Source organism: Acipenser ruthenus, chromosome 2 (assembly GCF_902713425.1).
Source record: "Acipenser ruthenus chromosome 2, fAciRut3.2 maternal haplotype, whole genome shotgun sequence".
NCBI lineage: Eukaryota > Metazoa > Chordata > Actinopteri > Acipenseriformes > Acipenseridae > Acipenser > Acipenser ruthenus.
The window spans coordinates 45,946,152-45,966,307 of NC_081190.1; the positions used below are offsets into that span (position 1 = coordinate 45,946,152).

Genomic DNA, 20,156 nt, shown 5'->3' on the forward strand with positions numbered 1-20,156 from the left:
GGTGTATAGTCATTGGTACACGGGATATAAACGGGTCTGTGTTTCACGTGTGATTTAAAAAGGTAGATTTGTATTTAGGCACGAGGAGGGCACAAATCACTTCACGTGCTGGTTAAATGTAATATGTGAGCACGGGGTTGCACAGAATTAATTCACGTGCTGGGATTCAAGTGAATAATTAATTAGTAATTGAATCCCAGCACAACAGTATATATAGAGACACGTAGCATTCACTCAGGGTTGGGTGTTCGAGAGTGGAGAACGGGTGAGAGAGAAGGAGAAATAAAAGTTTAAAATAACAATTGCTACAGCGTGCTGGAAGTGCCAGCACGGTACTTGTTTAACGTTCGTCCACTTGTTTTGTATGTTAGTGCGTTTTGTTTACCTGTTTATTTTGGCTCCAGTGCCGTGTCCTGTGTTTTTGTCTGTTCCAACCTTTTTTTTTCTGTTCTGTTATTGAATGCTGAGCGCGGTCACGCGGTCATGTAAATTCCAATATGGCCGCCAAACCATGTGACCAAAATGTGTCATTTTCATATCACCAGTACTTCACGTGAGTCTCTATGGTCATATAAAAAGTTTCATAACTGTAGTATATTGCACCTTAGATTTATGCACGAATGTATGAAAATAGAGCCGTTGTGAAACGGTTATTTGTGCGCCGCGGCCATGTTTTGTAACGAAAAAGTGTGGATTTTACAAACGGTAGAAAGGACCTGGTCATGAACATGCATACCAATTTAGGTGTCGATTGACTTTGCGGTTTAAGACAAGAAGATTGTTGAATATTTGGCGCCAATCCAGCGTAGCGGGCAAAGTAATTGTTCAATCAACCTCGATTGAACATATGTTTTTTATAGGCCATTGCTGCACTATCTGCTGCCATCGTCATAGTTCCACCTTAAGTTGTTTTTAACGCCAAGAGTTTTGAAAAATTCCCCAAATTTCCACGAGATCCAATATGGCGGTCGAACCATGTGACTTTTTCATTTGGGACACCAGTTTGGTTGTCCAGCCATAGGCATCTTCTTACGTATGCGTTTTCATAACTCTGCGATGTTGTTTCGGGAATAATAATAATAATAATAATAATAATAATAATAATAATAATAATAATAATTACAAATATATTGATTTACTTACCACAACATGCACACCCGATGTAGGTCAAGCTAATCGTTACTCCAAAATTGTGTTTAACATCCCTGATCGTTTATTAGGCTTCCAAGCCAAAGGGACTATGGGATGTTGTGCCGTGGTCAATATGCGGCCTTTGGTCACATGGTGTGGCAGCCATCTTAGATTTAATGACAATTTCGGGGAATTTTCAAAAGTATTCTCATATTTGTGCCAAAATTTACACAGTTAGCACAGTTGTGATGATAACGTTTCATCTATAATAACCAATGCGCTTAAATTTCACGATAACTGCTTGGAAGCCTTTATAGTTGCTAGCAACTCTAGTTTATTTATGTATTTATTTGATTAACGTTATTGAATATTGTCAAATATTCATTATATACCAATTCATTATGAAACTCCAAAGAAGCGCAAACTATATACAGTAAGTTTGATTTTCAATGTGTACAATTTATTTACAGGCTGTTTGCCATGAATACAAAGCCTGTCACCCTGCTCTGGATTCAAGGCGGTGTTCTGACAATCTGAGCTACCCGTTCAGGATGAGCTACCCGGTAGCTCAGATTGTCAGACTAGTCTGAAAAACTGCGCTGCCCCTCAAAATGAGCTACCATGACTGAAAAATATTACATAGCTATAATAATGAGCTACCCTCTGCTTTAAAACACACACAGCATTTTTAACCCTTTATACCCAACCAACAGATACTATAAATCAGGTGATGCTTTGCGATGCGTCTGTGAGTTAAAGACCGTGGATCAGAGGGGGTGTACTATCTCATGGGGTGCACTTTTTCATGCTACACTGGTTTTGGATCACCCATACATGCTTTCCTATCTGTAGTTAATAGCAATATTGACTGTATTTGATACCTGTACAAAGTTATAAGTTAATATATTATAACTTACCAAAAATGCTAGTATTGAAGAGGGAGGAAGTAAAAAAAAAAATCATGGCGCATGCACGCTTTGTGTAGGTAGCTCATCCTGAGTGGCAGCTCAATTTGTCAGAACAGCGGCCCGCTTTTTATTTTGTTTTTGTTTGTTTACATCGAATACACAGAGGGACGTACTTACAAAGCATTTTCAAATCTGATTCGCTGGTAGGATGGGACCAGCAAATCAGATGCTAGTTAACACGAGCAGTAAAAGAAGAGCACGCCCACTGCTTGTCTTGCACAAATACTGGGTGCGTTCACAGAGATCATTCTGTGTAGATTCTGTGCCAATGTTCCCATCAAAATGTATGTAAAATATAAGCAAACATTGGTGGAGCGGGGCTCACATTCCTGAATATATTCGTGGAGCATGGGCACCACAAGCCCATATAACTCGCCGCCTATGGACAAAAGTGTAGTGCTGTTCCGGGTTTTGTGCTGGTCCTTGGCGACAGCTCTGGAATGTGTTAACCATCTAATAATAACAAACAATTAAAGACAAACAAACAAAACACTCACAATACGTTTTATCACTGGGTCTCTCACGGGTCCTTTCAGGTTCAAATCACAAACCAAAGCGAAGGAACAGATTGCGTCTCTCCGTCCCCTTTTATGCCGTCACATATGACCCCTTGGTAAACAAGTGCAGCTGCCCCTTCAATCTGCAACTGCCACATCGTTTCCCTTCCGGGTCGATGAGTTAATGCACCAGAGTTCCGCTCCATTTCTAGCTTCCCTTGAACCCTGGGAAAGAACTGTCAGGCCAGCCTGTCCAAGGTACTCTGTTCTCACTGCTTAGCACCCTCACAGGTCGGGCGGGAGATTTACTACAAAGAATCATTGTATTTCTGTCACAGGCATACTTTCTGTTTAAACCTACATGTGCTTTCAGATACTGTGGTATGAAAGGCGCTATATAAATAAATACATTGAAATTGAAAATTAATTTTAAAAAGTTTAAATCAAGTGTAATACATTGACCTCCTGATTGACATCACTTAATACAATAAAATCTCACAAAAAGAGGTCTTCTAGACAGAAGAGTTGGATTTAGAGTGCCAAATGATTTTATCCATGTTTTCTCACCACAATTTACAATATCCAATTGTGTTCCCTCACCGCAGCACCTCCCTACAACAGCGAGGCAGAACTGAAGGTCAGTGTGTGTTCTCCAATCCCCCCACCAAGCCATTCGCCTCTTTACGCTCAAGAGCATGATAAAGGCTCAATGGGTTCAGTAGGGGACACTGAGCCTTGGTGAATTGACTCAGTCCCTGCCAATTTTGCCTCTCTTCAACTCAATATTGCATTGAACAAATACCATAGCTTCTTTCAACTTAAATGTACTGTGCTCTGAATAATAGTATGACATTACTAAACAAAGAGCAATGTCTTCCACAACATGTTGGCCGCAGAGATTTAATAGCTTGGCTCCCAAGCAGTCAGGGTTCTCATATTCTCACAGAGTGAGGTGGTCTTGCTTAATCAGCAACAGCTGGCATTGTTCTGCAGCACGACTCATAAACAGCTGCATTCAAGTCTGCTGTTAAAAGTATTTTCATGCTGTAAAATGACAGATCATCTTTCTATATTGGTCTGTTAAATCAGTCCAAAGTCTTGGAGCTTTTTTTAGGTACAGGTAAAAGCTGAATGTGTTGAACAGGTCAGAATCCTTTTATTGTGACAGCACAATGGAAAGAAGGAAGTTGCAGACAAATGTAATGGCACCCTATACTTAATATAAGATCATTTAAGAAAACACTTTAAATAAAGCATTAAATGAACATTAGCCACTAAATTAGTATGATAAAGACAAACATACATCATTTCTAGTAGTTTAACAAACAATCTTCATGTAAAAAAAAAAAAAGTAATTTCAAACCGTTGTTTATGACAAAAGTATTGGCACCCTTACATTAAAAGTCTGTAAAATGTTTTACAACTAATTTAAATATATTAATGATTGAAAACCTATTACACAGTAATTCATTTGCATTATAAAAGTCAATACCTAGAAAAGTGGTAATTCTCCATTGAAGAAAAAACGTTGGCAACAAAGAAGATGATGGTTAAGACAAAGGAGTTGGATTCACGTTTGAAAAAGGAAATGGCTACAGAACAGTATCGAAGAAATATGGAATACCAAAATCCACAATCAGAGCAATAATCAAGAAATACCACAAAAATTCAACTGAAAAACTTGAAAGAAATCCAAAGAAAATTATTCATCCAGCAGGTAGGAGAATCTTCCGGTCAGCTAAAAAAAATCCAGGATTAACAGCCAAGGACTTAAAGAAATATTTAGAGGCATCAGGTATAGCTGTACAAAGGCACGTGAACACAGAAGAGTTGTGTGCACGTAGACCACACTGAAAACCACTTTTAAAGACAATTCATAAAACATACCAAGAGTCTAAAGCATTCAACAACATTCTCTGGTCTGATGAGACTCAAATATAACTTTCCCCAAAAAAGGGACCATAGTATGTTTGGAGATAAAAAAAAAAAAAAATGGGGAAAGCCCTCAAAGAAGAAAACATATGGAGGTGATTTTATCATGATATGGGATGTTTTAGCAATTCAGGGACTGGAGACATTCATGTGATTAAAGATTGAATGAATGCCGCTATGTATTAAAACATTCCACAAAGTACAAAGATACCATCTCCTATTAGGCTGATTGGCAACTTCTAATACGGCTGTGACAGGGTGATGTGAAGTGCGGCCTCCCGACAGGGAAGACCAATGAGACCAATCTCTGTACACTTATCGAGATGGAGCTGACAATATGTTTAAAGTCAGGTTGCGGCGGCCATCTTGATAAGGGCAGCAACACAGGTGCTCTGGGTTTTCTCCTGATCAAGTCCATGGCTAAGCAATTAACCAATTAGTTAATGAATGGCTGAGAATGGAGGTGGAGCCTGGAGTATATAAGGAGCTGTGAAAGCTGTAGAGGTTAGTCGTGTACAGAAAAGCCAGGTAGCAAAATGAGGCCCCAGAGACGCTGTCTTTTGAACTTGATAAAAATATCAGTTTTTCTCCTGTGATCAAGAGGACTGAAAGAACTAGGGAGACGCAATGTACTTTCAAAACACCAAAACACATCTCAATAATGCAAAATTCAGTATGACACCATACTTAATACTTTTAGAGGTGTCGTGAGTCAGCATTCATATGCAGCAGCTGAAGATTCAATTACTTCTGGACTGGCTGGAAAATGAACAACCCCGAAGTCTGTGCGAAGTGAAGTATAGAAATATTTTGGTTTTGAGGTGGCTGATAATGGTAGTAAAAGAATATAGCAAGACCTGTTTTTTCTCCATGGATATTGTGAAGCAAAGCACCACTAAGTTAAAGTAAGTTATTGCTTTTCATATGTAAATATCTGTGAAAGTCTATATATGTTTCATATTGCAAGTGTGTTATTATATTTGTGTTTTGATAGACTTCGATATTATCTATATTGAAATACGTGCACAATATCAATATACAATTTTCATACTGTTGCCCGTCCCTACAAAGAACACACCGGCCAGGAGACGGATGGGAGTTAGTGGAGAACGAAACAGTGAATGGCTTCAAGGACTGAGGAAGAAAACTTGCACAGCTGTCAGCTCGTTTTGGTAAAAAACTACCTTTTTGTTTTGTGGTTTTGCACCGTTTGATTTATTTGTGTTTTAAATTCACTCTCCAGGAGGAGAGTAAATTCGTATAAATAAATAAAACGTCCATGAGTGAAACAATACCTGGACTGTTGTTTTCTCTGTCTCTCAGCATCTCCACCCCTGTGCCACTTACAACGACATTGACCCAAAACATAGCCTACAGCTAAGTCAACTGGAGTTCTTGAAGAAAACAAAGATAAGTTCTGGAATGGCCTTCATAATCACTAGATCTCAATTCAATAGAAATGCTTTGGACTGATCTGAAAAAAGATGTAGCCAGGCATTGTGTATCAAATCTGTCTGAGCTGAAGGAAATATGTAAGACAGAATGGACCCAGATTTCACCAACAAGATGTAACATACTGGTTAAGAATGATCATAAACGTCTGAAAGCTGTAATAAAAGCAAAAGGAGGACACAAAAAACACTAAAGCAGGGGTGCCAATACTTTTGTCACAAACAAAATACTTCAAATGAAATGTTTGTTTTTTGACTATTTGTTCAATTAATTGTGTATTTTGCTTTTTGTTATATTAAAATGTGTTTAAAGCTTACTAAATGCTTATCCTTAATCTTTACCTTGAATTGTGGTATAATAAGCATAGGTAAGTAGAATCTCTTCATAAAATAAGTATTCAAAAATGATTACCTTTACATGGTCCTTTTTTAAATAAAACGTCATCTATCGCAATATCACTTCTTATTGAGTTTCCACGGACACCTTCAAAGACAATCTGCAGCAGAAGTGACAAAAAGGATAACCATGTGATGCTCTATCATTATTTATTCTTTCTTTCTAAAACAAAAACATCCAAAGACATGAAACTCTTCTCACTCACTAACCCATGACATCAACTTTAGATAATGTGCATCTTAAGTATTGAAAGATCCCTGGCAGAATAATTTGAACACCATACTTTGAATTTTTTTATGTGTGTGTTTTTTGTGGCTGATGCAACAGTACAGGGCTAGAAAATGACAATTTGCACTGCTTAGTATTAGTTGCTGCTCTGCCATCGTCTTTCCGAGCCCATCAATGTATATCTTTGGTCAGATGTCCCGGAGAACATCCTTCAACTTGGTGGTCTACTGCGACAGAATTGCCTGTTAAGATGATTCCATAAGTGTTTTTTGGGAGTATTCCAGCTTGGCTGTGAGACAGGTTTGTCGGCAGGAGATCCTGACCGCATTTCTCCTTCTATTGATGAACACATACCCAGTCTGCCATCACACAAAAGTGCTGATACATTAAAGTCACAGAATAGCTAAAACAACTTGTATAGTCTCCATCAAACCCTTAAATAAATAGTATTGGATAGATCATCTGAACAGGCAGAAAGTTCAAGTATCTTCAGGTCCAAAAGGACAGTGATAAAGATTCAGGTTCAACCCAATATTAACCAGTGTGTAAGTTGCTATTTTCTAGCTCTGCACCTGCAGGCTAAATAAAAATATGCATTTGAACAAAGGAATACATTGCAAATGTAGCATATTTAAGTTATTTTAAATCAATACAAATCAATACGAAGCATTTCTGCCACTCGTGATCCCCGATTACACAACACTAATTTCCTTTGATAAAGATATTTTAAAAACAATTACGTCTTGAGTACAGAAAGAGATCTTAACTTGCTGATACCTATTCTAGGTTACTGACCTGATGGTTCCTATCACATTCGTACTCCACCAAGCCTTTGAGCCAAGAGATACTCTGCTCTCCTCTGCGTCTCCAGAGCAACACCTCGTCTCTCTGTCCTTCTTTCTTTAAATAGATGCTCAGCAGGCCAGTCCCAGAACCATACATGTTATAGTAAAACACCAGGCACTGCTGATGCAAGAAGCCTCGTAGCTTATTCGAGAGTAAGCGAGCATTATGTCCAGAGATCATAGGGGAAGCCTCAATGTACATGTAGTACCCTAAAATTGGTAAAAAAAATAAATAAATAAATCTGCATTAGGTGATGAATTAACAGCTCATTACCTTTAATGGCAAAGCAATGGCACCAATAGTAATGCAACGATTCTGTACTTGAGGAAATGGGTACAGTAGTGTTATATTTTGACATGTCAATGGTATTACAATGGTTCAACATATACACATACCATGAGACTAGAACAGTACCAGTTTGCCACCATATTAGACGGTGCACAATATTTGTTCCAAATCCATTGTGTTGGGATTTCTGGTAATGTTGTGGTTTGGTAATGGTTCTGGTTCGGTCTGGTAATAATATACCAATAATAGTATTTTTTAAACTTTTTGAGGTATAGTTGCAATTACTTCAGTTATTCTTAAAATAAGGTAATCTGTAAAGATTGACTCACCTACCCCTGTTGTATGATCTCCTTTGGGTCCGGTATAGGATGTTGGGGTCTGACCTCTTTTTCGTATCCAGTTACTATCGTCTTTCTCATCCTGTGTGTAGCCACAGATATCCACTTCAAAGTCACATTCACCGGGAGGGCAGGGAAACCCATCTGTAAAAGGATAAGATAACCTGTGATACAAAGTTATGAAACAGCCCTGTTCTTCATCTCTGTAGAATGGTTTTTCCGTGTCATCTTCTGCTTCAAAGGATATTTGATTCTCGAAGACTTAGTACAAAGTAATATTACTAAATATATCTTCTAAATTTGATGAACGTGTATGTCATTGTGACAGGATAGCCAGGTGTCTAAGGTGGCCAGCAGGTAAGAAGGAGACTCAGAGCTGAACAATTGAAAAAATGTACTTTTCAAATGGAAAATAAACAAAAAACACAAAATAGAAAGGTTAAACAAAACAAGTCATGAACACAAAATGAAACAGAAAATCCCTCACCTAAGTCTGGCTGTATCACGGTGAGTTTCTTAAATATATACAGAGCAGCGTTTCTCTCTCTCTCTCTCTCTCTCTCTCTCTCTCTCTCTGGATTTTGGGATTGTGGGAGGGGCCTGTGAGCAAGGAGCAGTGAACTGTGCGAGTGGTGAGCTGTATCAGTAACTTTAAAATAGTAATATAATAAATATATAAATAAATAAATTTTTTCTGTATAAGTTTGTTTTAATATCTGCAAACTTTTTAGTCAGCTTGTGCATTCTGGGATGAGCTCCCACTCGGGTGGAACAGAGGGGCTGACTCTGAGACATGGATTCAGGTGTATACCTGACCCCAATGTCTCCTTGGAAGATGTGTTGTTGGTGGTGGGAAAGTCAGTCAGGTTTGGAAATATTAAATCTGCCTCACGAATGAACAAAGCAATAGTTGTTTTCCTTCTACTCGGAGAAAGGATCCTTGAGGAGGTCCAGAAGCATTTAAACTAGAAAGGAAGGGGGGAGAAAACAAAAAAACCAGAAGGGAGACCACATCAAAACAAGGGCAACAACTCAGGTAAGACAACTATTAAATGTATTTATCTTAATGCTAGAAGTCTCAGAAACAAAATGTTAGAACTTGAAGCTACTGCACTAACAAGTAACTACGATGTGATAGATGTTACAGAAACTTGGTTGTCTGAGAGTGATGGAGACGAATATAATATTAGTGGGTACACACTGTATAGGAAAGACAGGCAGGACAGAAGAGGCGGAGGGGTAGTGCTATACATAAGAAATAGTCTTGAAGCCCAGGTGTTAAATGCAGAATCAATATGGGTCAGAATAATGGACAAAAATTTAAAGGGCATAATAATAGGAGCATGCTATAGACTGCCAAATTCAGACGCTGAGCAAAATAATCTGTTATACAATGACATTCGAAATGCGTGTAGAAAAGGAGAAGCCATACTAATGGGGGATTTCAACTTCCCCTGTATAAAATGGGAGAACCCGGTGGGGAGCACGACGGACAAAATTGAAATGGTGGAAATGACAAATGACTGCTTCCTAATGCAATTTGTCAAGGCACCGACTAGAGGGGAGGCATGCCTTGATTTAGTCTTTTCAAATAATGAAGACAGAATAACTAAAACAGAGGTCAGAGAGCCATTGGCAAACTCAGACCACAACATGGTCTCATTTGAGGTATTTTTAAAAACCCCAAAAGTAATGACTAAAGCTAAGGTTTACAATTAATTAAATGTTCTGATTTAGCTAGTTTTACCATGCTCAGTACTGAATGATGGTTTACTGTGCTGGTAACTCCTTGTCACATTCTAAAAAATGCCAGAACATTACTACAGTACAGCCAAGAGATGTGTGGCAGGCGGGAGCATTTTCATTCGGAGCACATCCCTCTCTGCCATTTTAGGTCCATATCTGACAGCTAAATTAAGTCTGAGGTATCTGGAGATGCCAGCCTCATTGAGGAGTAAAGTTCGAAACAGTTCATTTCAGTTTAGAGTGTCAAAGTGAATATTCTTCAGTGTTTAAAAGGAGTTCCTGTGGTAGCCTTGGACAAAAACAGGAGGGAGGCAGGGATACAATAGAACTTGAAGCTACCGACAAGGCATGCCTTCATTTAGTCTTTTCAAATAATGAAGACAGAATAACTAAAACAGAGGTCAGAAAAGCAAACTATGAAGGTATGAAACAGAGACTAACAGAAGTAGATGGGAGTAAAATAGAGAAAACATCCACAGAAAAAGGATGGCTGTTTTTTAAAAATGTAGTACTAGAGGCGCAAAACAATTACATCCCAAAAGTAGACAAATCTAAATCTAAAACAAAATGGCCAAAATGGTTTAATAGATCAATTTAAAAAAATATTCAGCGAAAAAAGACACTTTACGGAGCATTTAAAAGGGACCAAAAACAAAGTACACAGAAAGAGTACTTGGAACTGGAAACACAAGTCAAAAAGGAAGTTAGAAAGGCCAAGAGAGAGATAGAAATCAATAATGCTAAGGGGGCTAAAATCAATTCCAAAATGTTTTTCCAGTATTATAACAGCAAGAGAACATTCAAAGAGGAGGTTAAATATCTAAGAGACACAAATGGCAAAATCATAGATGAAGAAAAAAAAATAGCAAATATATTAAATGATTACTTTTAACAGGATTTTACAAAGGAGGACACGGACAACATGCCCCACATGTCGACCTGTTCCTATCCAATTTTAAATAACTTTAGCATAACAGAGGCAGAAGTGTTAAAGGGACTAGGAGCTCTTAAAATAAACAAATCCCCTGGGCCGGATGAGATCCTCCCAATAGTACTCAAAGACATGAAAGAAGTTATTTACAAACCGCTAACCAAGATCATGCAACAGTCTCTTGACACAGGGGTTGTACCGACAGACTGGAAAATAGCAAACGTAATACCGATCCACAAAAAGGGAGACAAAACCGAACCAGGTAACTACAGACCAATAAGCCTGACTTCTATTATATGTAAACTTATGGAAACTATAATAAGATCCAAAATGGAAAATTACCTATATGGTAACAATATCCTGGGAGACAGTCAGCATGGTTTTAGGAAAGGGAGATTGTGTCCAACTAACCTGCTTGACTTTTTTGAGGATGCAACATTGACAATGGATAATTGCAAAGCATACAACATGGTTTATTTAGATTTCCAGAAAGCTTTTGACAAAGTCCCGCATAAAAGATTAATTCTCAAACTGAACGCAGTAGGGATTCAAGGAAATGCATGCACATGGATTAGGGAGTGATTAACATGTAGAAAACAGAAAGTACTGATTAGAGGAGAAACCTCAAAATGGAGCGAGGTAACCAGTGGTGTACCACAGGGATCAGTATTTGGTCCTCTGCTATTCCTAATCTACATTAATGATTTAGATTCTGGTATAGTAAGCAAACTTGTTAAATTTGCAGACGACACAAAAATAGGAGGAGTGGCAAACACTGTTGCAGCAGCAAAGGTCATTCAAAATGATCTAGACAGCATTCAGAACTGGGCAGACACATGGCAAATGAAATTTAATAGAGAAAAGTGGAAAGTATTGCATGCAGGCAATACAAATGTGCATTATAAATATCATATGGGAGATACTGAAATTGAAGAAGGGAACTATGAAAAAGACCTAGGAGTTTGTGTTGACTCAGAAATGTCTTCATCTAGACAATGTGGGGAAGCTATAAAAAAGGCCAACAAGATGCTTGGATATATTGAGAAGTGTTGAATTTAAATCAAGGGAAGTAATGTTAAAACTTTACAACGCATTAGTAAGACCTCACCTAGAATATTGTGTTCAGTTCTGGTCACCTCGTTACAAAAAGAATATTGCTGCTCTAGAAAGAGTGCAAAGAAGAGCAACCAGAATTATCCCGGGTTTAAAAGGCATGTCATATGCAGACAGGCTAAAAGAATTGAATCTATTCAGTCTTGAACAAAGAAGACTACACGGCGATCTGATTCAAACATTCAAAATCCTAAAAAGTATAGACAATGTCGACCCAGGGGACTTTTTTGACCTGAAAAAAGAAACAAGGACCAGGGGTCACAAATGGAGATTAGATAAGGGGCATTCAGAACAGAAAATAGGAGGCACTTTTTTACACAGAGAATTGTGAGGGTCTGGAACCAACTCCCCAATAATGTTGTTGAAGCTGACAACCTGGGATCATTCAAGAAGCTGCTTGATGAGATTCTGGGATCAATAAGCTACTAACAACCAAACGAGCAAGATGGGCTGAATGGCCTCCTCTCGTTTGTAAACTTTCTTATGTTCTTATGTTCTTATGAGTCAAGAAAACCTGGTCAATACAATTGTGGAAGAACGGTTCGTTATAAATGGTTCATTAATTTCAGTCATGCCCCTATCTACACCTTTGACTAAAGTTATTCTTTCCCGTTTATTGATAATGCTGTAGTTGAAAGAGAGCTCTCTCGATAAAGCAAAATAATGTCACCTTTTAAACAAATTCCACTCGGTTGCAAGGCACCAGAAATTAAACATGTAATGTCTTTCAGAAGGAAGGTTGTTGTGCTTTTGAATGACCCTGATCTTGTTTTAAAAGTTGCATGGCATTTTAACATTGAAGGCGGGGAGGGGGGGGGGGGGGGGTGACTGTGTTTTAAGCCATGGCTCAAATGTCAATGCAGGGATGGCTGTTTTATTTTCCCCAGGTTTTAAGTTAGAAATCTTAGCAATAGACAAAATTGTTCAAGGAAGACTCTTAAAAGTATTGGTAAAATATGGTGGCTTTTTAATTCATTTTATAAATATTTATGCTTCTAATGTTGGGGGAGAGTGAATTTTATTTTTTAAAAAGCTGAGTCAGGTGCTGGGGCAATGTGACACTGGTCATGTCCTCATACTGGGAGGGGAATTTAACTGCAGTAGGAATTTTAACAATGATATAAAGCACAAGGAGCCCAATCCCCAATCTGTATTAAACACTTTTGACCCGGTTGACATCTGAAGGAATTTCCATGCCAGCAGCAAACAATACACATGGATTAAAGTCAATCAAAATCAGCTGTCAGTGGCATGGTTGGATTGGTTTTACACACCAAAGCATCATAAATAAGTTCATTAGATGCAGTATCTCACCCAACTCTATTTCCAATCATCACTTTGTATCTGCTACTATCTCTTTACCCACCAAAACACATTCAAAATCATACTGGCACTTTAACATAATACTACTGGAAGACAAACAATTCACCGATTATTTTAAATTATTTTGGGAGAATTGGAGAAAAGAAAAAAAGAATTATGCCAGTTTGAGACAGTGGTGGAATATAGTGGGGGACAGGGGGTGATGCCGGGACACCAGAATCACCATCAAGCCCTCTTAAGGTGTTGTTGGCTAGTCGAGGAAACACAGAGGATGGAAGGTTCCCACTTGAATACCCCAGAGATGTACCCTACTTAGTTTAATCCAGACGGTTGTCATGCAGATGCGCTGGGAGACCGCACTGTATTTGATCCCCAGAGCCAGCATCGCAGCCGTTATGTGTGCTGATGCGCTGGGGAGGCAAAATAAGCTGATCCCTGGAGCCAGCATTCCAAGGCGCTGGCAAATCGGATCAGTGGTGCATAAGGATCAATGCTTGTTTATTAGACGGCTAACACGTACCGAGAGCCGTCGCTTAAGTCCAGCACCAACCCGGACAACACTTCACAACTGTACATGAATAAATTGTATTTCACAACTTGCACATTAGCACTCACTCTGGACTTGTGACTTTGTGTGTGTTATACTTTTATTATTATTTCGGGACTGTAAATCCTTCGTTTGGAACAGTGCAATATACATTGCTGTGTATTGCCTGGGATTATTCTTTGCACATCACCTCTGCACCTGCGCTCTGCAAACCACTTTGCCACACATGGTCAAACATTTTGAACCTCAGTTGACTCAGATACAGGTTGACCTGACTGAGGTTGAGGTTGAGGATTGATCTGAGGCCGCCATCCCGCTTGGGCACCTACAAGTACCTGGAGTAGAACACTTCCATCAAGTGGAGGGGTTGTACCATGCAAATAGCTCGCTTTTGTAGCAGAGCTGTCACCTCCCAAGACAGTACTGCAGTGTCTCGTGGGTCTGTGACTAATGTAGTAGTGCCCTGAAAGGGAGGGGGACCGTGTTTGAATTGGAGAGAATAGCTGGTCTGTACAGTAGAAAGCACCCAGATGTCCGTGGTGCACTGACTCCAATACTCCAGGTGGTTCCCTGAAAAGGAAATCTGGGCCTGTGGCAGCAAGGCCCTAGGGCTTAGCCTGATTGTGGCTTAGCCTGAGGTCTTTGCCTCTGCGGCTAGCGGCGGAATTTGTTAAAGCTGCCACGGTGCACAGCCGCGGGCCGATTATGAAAACCCCCTCTGGCTGTAGCAGCAGTCTTTGAGGCTGCTGGGGCCTTGGGCGCCAGTTTGCAACTGGTTTGTGCACCTGAGGTGGCCACTTGGGAAGCAGATGCATCAGTTCCTTTGTGGACTCCCATGCACGGTGAGAGCACTGCAGCATCTCATCCACCGCAGGTCTAAAGGTAAGCCCCGGAGTAATGGGGGCATCTAACAGCGGTGCTTTATCCCCATCACACACTAGTGACTGGGAAAGCCAAAGCTGTCTTCTTGCAGCTACCAAAGCAGCAAGATTCCTGCTCACAGCCTGTCCGTTCAGTTTGGAGATATGGAGCTGGTTTTTATTCACCAAGCGCAGCTTCTCTAGCTGCTGTGGTGAGGGTCTGAGACTCTCAGAGACAGCCTTCAATAAACAGGTCTGGTAGGCTACTAATATACTATTATAGTTACCCAGGTAGCGTCCTTGGTCAAGAGTGCTAGTTTAGGCGCCTGCACCAGTGAGGCAATTGCAGCATCTACAGGAGGAAAGATAGCCAAACCCAGTTTTTCTGCATCATGCAGGCTGTATAATGAGCTCATCAACCGGGAAACAGCCAGAGCTGTAGCAGGGTGATCCCATCATGATCGGACTTCCAAATGTCCCATCCAGAGGTCAGGGCACTTGCAATTTTGCAATGGCCCTTTTAATTAATGACAACAGCTCGGCCGACAGGAATACATTAACTGGTAATGGATGTCAGATTCTACCTCAGATTCTAGAGGGGAACTCTGGGCCGCTAGCGTCATCAGAGGCGGCAATGGACAGCATATCCTCATGGTGCCAGTCTGTACTTAAAGTCCTGTGTCGTTCTAAGGGAACAGGGAGGGCAGGTGGAGCAGTGTGCTCATGCAGCAGCTCAGCAAGCACTGTGCCCTGATGGGAAACAGCTGCCCAGAGTTTCTCCATTTGCTCGGAGTCAGCCGATCTCTTAGAATGGTGACTCTTCTTCTTCCGCAGAAGGAGAAGGGTGTGTAGAGATAAAATGAAGAAGACCGTAAGAACGGCTTCTTAAATGGGCTTTTGCCTAAGGCACCTTTCCTATTCTCCCCTGGCACAGAGCCATCTGGGCAGGATGCAGCCACATCTTTAGCAGGCGATGAGGGACAGCCCTGCCCAAGAGGAATGTACATCTCTTCAGAGCTGAGAGACACACGCTTTTCTAGCATGCACTTAGAAAACGTCACACAAAACTTGCAGAAGCTGCGGTCTTGCATGCTGTGGCCCCAGGCAGGAAGAGCACCTGCCGTGCTTATCCTCCACTGGGAGACTGGCCTTGCATATGTCACAGGAACCTGGCATGATGCAAAAGCAACACAATGAAAACTTGTTGCCTCAGTCTACCCAATCACCACTGCACAATAATGTACCAGTGCAGTACTGCCACAGGCTGCTCAGTAGCAACACCACTGTACATAATGTAAAAGGGCGGAAGCAGTGTACAGTAAACTGAACCAGTAAAAACTAAACAGCCTCGGTGCTGCGGTACCCTTGGTACGGTACACGCGCGGTGACTTACAACTGGTTGGTGCGGTATCCTTGGCACGGCACCCTTGGTACGGTACACATTCGGTGACTTGCACCGGGTCAGTATGGTACCCTTGGTACACCTTCGGTACAGTACACGTGCGGTTATTTGCACCAAGCCCAGCAGCTGTGTGGTTTTACACACACAAGAGAAAAATCTCACAGTAAAACAGTAATCATAATATTATAATTCAAACAATAATAAACCTGTACACAAAACTAAGTTTTATTTTAACTCGTCAACACAGACCTGCTGAGCCTAGCAGCTGTGCTCATTTTACTGTCAGGGTTTTCCCCGGGAATTCTGTACAGCCGGACGGTAGAACATTATAGCCAGGAGCACTTTTAACGGAAAATAAACTTGCCTTACCTTAAATATATAATACGACAAAGAATTTGAATAATGTGTTGTCTTTCATTGACTATATCTGGTTGCTCTTTTATATGTTCTTCATTTTCTTCTTTATTACTGTTTTTTATTATGGTAAATTACCAGGCTTTTTTAGGCGCTCTGCGATTTGACTGGGGAAAGATAACATAGGTTTATTGGAGTTCACAAAAAAAAAACTTAACCTTTTCACTTCCTTCTTAGCTTAATTGTTGAGCTTATTGCTTCATTTAAATAGTTTTCTTTACGTTATTTTTCGGGCCATTTTGTTAATGCATGTCTATTTTTGTTTTTCGCTGTTCTACATTTTTTGAGTGCAACTGTTCATTTTAACCATTTTTTTTCACAACAGTACTCGCACACGTTTGGTCACCATCATAACTGTTGTATAAAACCGGAGTGTAATAATCCAGCAACTCTGCACTTAAGCATTTGTATATCAGCTGTATTTTTGCTTTGAAAATAATCGGTTATTTTTTTAGTCATTTTAACGTTTCAGCCTCTTGAAGTGCTTAACACAGAAAACCCGCCCCTTCAACTGTCTGATTGGTTTAATGTTGTGTCAAGATGTAACACAGCTGTCATGTGGTTCCAAGATTTTTTTTTTTCACTCAGCAATGCACAAGTGATCTCGTCTGCTAGAAGTGCAATCAATCCTTATTGTTAAAGGCACAGTAGCATCTGCAAGACGGGGTTTTTTCAGCCGGGTGGGGAGAACTCTGTCTGTGCAGACAGGAAAACACACAAAAGAAAACATTTTCTCACAAGAAACAGTAATAAACCATTACAGTTCAGAACATAATAATATAGGGTTGGGACAATAATCGAAAATATCGATAATCACAATATTTTTTGCAGCAATAATTTTATCACGTTGATAAATTATTATCGGTAATCATAATTAGCATTCGTGACCCAATTAAGCACAGAGCGGCTCTGCATTGAGCAGTAAGCAGCACTGAACTGTCTGCATGAGGCGTAAAACATGATCTGTGTGTGCACTGCGTACATTGGAAAGTTAAGCACTGATTTTAAACAATATGCTTAAGATTTTAAATTTATGTCATGGTTTCATTTTGATAATAAGTTGTACACTGGTAAAGCATGAAATATTGTTGTTTATAAAATTAAAAAAAAAAAAAAAAAACGTTGGCTCACTGTAAAATTACTGTAGAAAAGTAACAGTTAAGTGACTTGCTCAGGGTCACACAGTGAGTCAGTCAGTGGCAGAGGTGGGATTTGAACTGGTGACCATCTGGTTACAAGCCCTGGACTTTAACCACTGGACCACACTGCCTTTTTTGTCAGTTTTGTTGCCCAGCAGGCAGCTTTTCGCAGAATGCAAAAAAATGAAATATTTCAGTAAAAAAGTGGTTGTGAAAGTTATCTAACAGTTACTTTTAATGAACTTCATTCCTGACTTGTCTGTACTCATATAATAGCCACACACACACACATTGCTGTTACACTACCCACACAAAATCATGATACAAAAATATCTGTTTAAGACTATTTTCAAGCACTGTCTTAACCGTCGAAATTGCAACCAAGGTCATTGCAATAAGGGATCTGTTGGTCGGTATACCGTTTTTTCAGTTTACCGCAGTTAGGTACATTACAGTATTGATACCGTTCCTGTTATGCTACACTGCAAGTATGGTAATTACGGCTGACAATGGTTAATGCTATGTTGGTGTTCCTATGAACAACGTGAAGGAAAAGACAATTTTCATATTAACACCGTTTTAAATTTTCAATGTCATGTACAAAACATGTCTCTACCGCTCAGCTTTCTCACCTTGCCTTACACTTGCATTCTGTACTATTTGCTTCAAAGGAAAACACATTAACACTTTTATTGTACTTGAAACTGTGCTTTATTTTCTAATGTTTACATTCTAAATTATTTTTTTATTTTTTTATTACTACAGACTACAGGGGTTGCTGGTGCGCGGTGAGCCGAGGACACCCTGGCCAACCTACCCCTCCCTCCCTCAATTGGCCGAGCACCGCCCCCTGGAAGCTCCGGTCCTCTGTCGGCAAAGGAATAGCCTGGATTCGAACTCGCGACATCAAGACTATAGGGAACATCCTGCACTCCACCTGGAGCACCTTTACTGGATGCGCCACTCAGGAGCCACATTCTAAACTTTTTAAGGAAACAATAAACCCAGCAGGTTTCGTACTATATAATTTTTTCTCTATCACGTGATCTTCTGGATCCCAGCCTATTGGGTAGTGTAGTGGTCCCATTGTAACTGCCCTTTTCGTGAAGAGCATAACCAACCATAAATGAGTTGCAACAACCTCCGTCCTGATGAACCTTTATCAAAGTTCAACAAAAAAAATAACTACATTTCCAGAGGGTACAGTAACTGAATTGGTTTTCTCAACATCGTTTTTGAAGACAGACGCAAAGAACAGGAACTAATGCATCTGTCTCATCCGCAGAACAATTCTTCGGAGTTTCCACATCTGTTTTGGCAATTTCTCTTCGATGATCAGCACTAAATCACCCACCTTCATTTGTGTTGTTTGCTCTGTCTGGGTGCTGTGGTGAGCTGACTGCAGTTCCTGTAAGTATTCCTTTCACCATCTGTTCTAGAAACTATTCATCAGTCCCTGTCAATATTTCCATCTTTTGGTTATTTGCTCTTGTTTGACACTTGTGTTTTCTGACTGTGAGTATGTCTGTGGTGGCAATGATGTAAGTCTTTGTCCTATGAGAAAGTTGGCTGGCGTCAGCACTTGTGGCTCTTCGCTATCGTTATGAAAAAAAGTTTTTTGTGCAATAGTTTCTGCATTTTCTGACACATCTGTTTCTAAACAATGTTGTGGCCACTCGTCTTCTAGTAAAGCCAACCACAACGGACCTTTCAATCATAATATATTTTCCTTCAAATTGGCGATTCCTTGCCCTCTCGTAGGGATCTCCGCTGGATTTTCCTTTCCGCTACAATGCGTCCAGTTTTCAGGCTCTGTCAGGCTCTGTATTTCCATTGCTCTGTTTGCTACGAACAGCTTCCATTGTTTTGCATTGTTTATTATCCAGTGTAGAGTGATCATTGACTCTGTCCACATGAGGAGTTGTGTTTTCTCCATTTGCAGCTGTGTAATCAAGTAATGTCCCAGCCTCGTTCCGATCAAAGCACCTAGTAATTCAAGCCTTGGCAGCGTCTTCAGTGACGCTTCTCTTGTCTTAGATGCAACTAAACTAGTAGCAAATTTTCCTTCTGCGTCTTCACTGTATGCAATGGCACAGTACGCCTTTTCACTTGCATCACTGAAAACATACAACTGTCTTATTTTACTACCTCCAGCCCTTACTCCTCTGGACGAAGATGTCAGTAACATCATTACAGAATTGCTCTCTCTTGGCCTGAAGTTTTAAAAGTCTCTCCTTTTCAATGGAAATCAGCGCCAAGGATGAGAGTCACCCATGATTGGTCCAATTCCGAGCGTGTGTTTTGATCTGTTTAATTCAAATACAAACTTCAGAGTGAGTCTCTTCATACTGTTTCAAGTGGTGTCTGATCGTTACTGCTAACGGAACAAACTCGATGATGCTCCGAATAGAACCCTGGTCATTCTCATTATGTGCAGATCTGCTTCTTCGTTCTGTTTGGGAACCTCATTCATCCAGAGAAATCTCACTGCATCTCTATCTCTCTCTGCAAGTGAATTTTGTAGGAATGTTTTCGTTATGTCAGCCATAAATGCAACCTTGTGCCGCCAGAATTTGATTAGGATACTTAGCAGATCTGTGTTTAA

General features: G+C 40.0%; 1 protein-coding gene across 1 annotated transcript in view; it reads right to left on the reverse strand.

Annotated features, from left to right (window-relative positions):
- LOC117408991 (MAM domain-containing protein 2-like) overlaps nucleotides 1–20,156 on the reverse strand; it is a 105,267-nt gene that overhangs the window by 26,791 nt on the left and 58,320 nt on the right. Inside the window, exons 11-13 of the mRNA XM_034014485.3 lie at nucleotides 8,068–8,220; nucleotides 7,400–7,659; nucleotides 6,392–6,476 (exon numbers count right to left, since the gene is read on the reverse strand). Coding sequence (XP_033870376.2) covers nucleotides 6,392–6,476; nucleotides 7,400–7,659; nucleotides 8,068–8,220 — 498 coding nt within the window. The remainder of the gene's footprint in view (nucleotides 1–6,391; nucleotides 6,477–7,399; nucleotides 7,660–8,067; nucleotides 8,221–20,156) is intronic.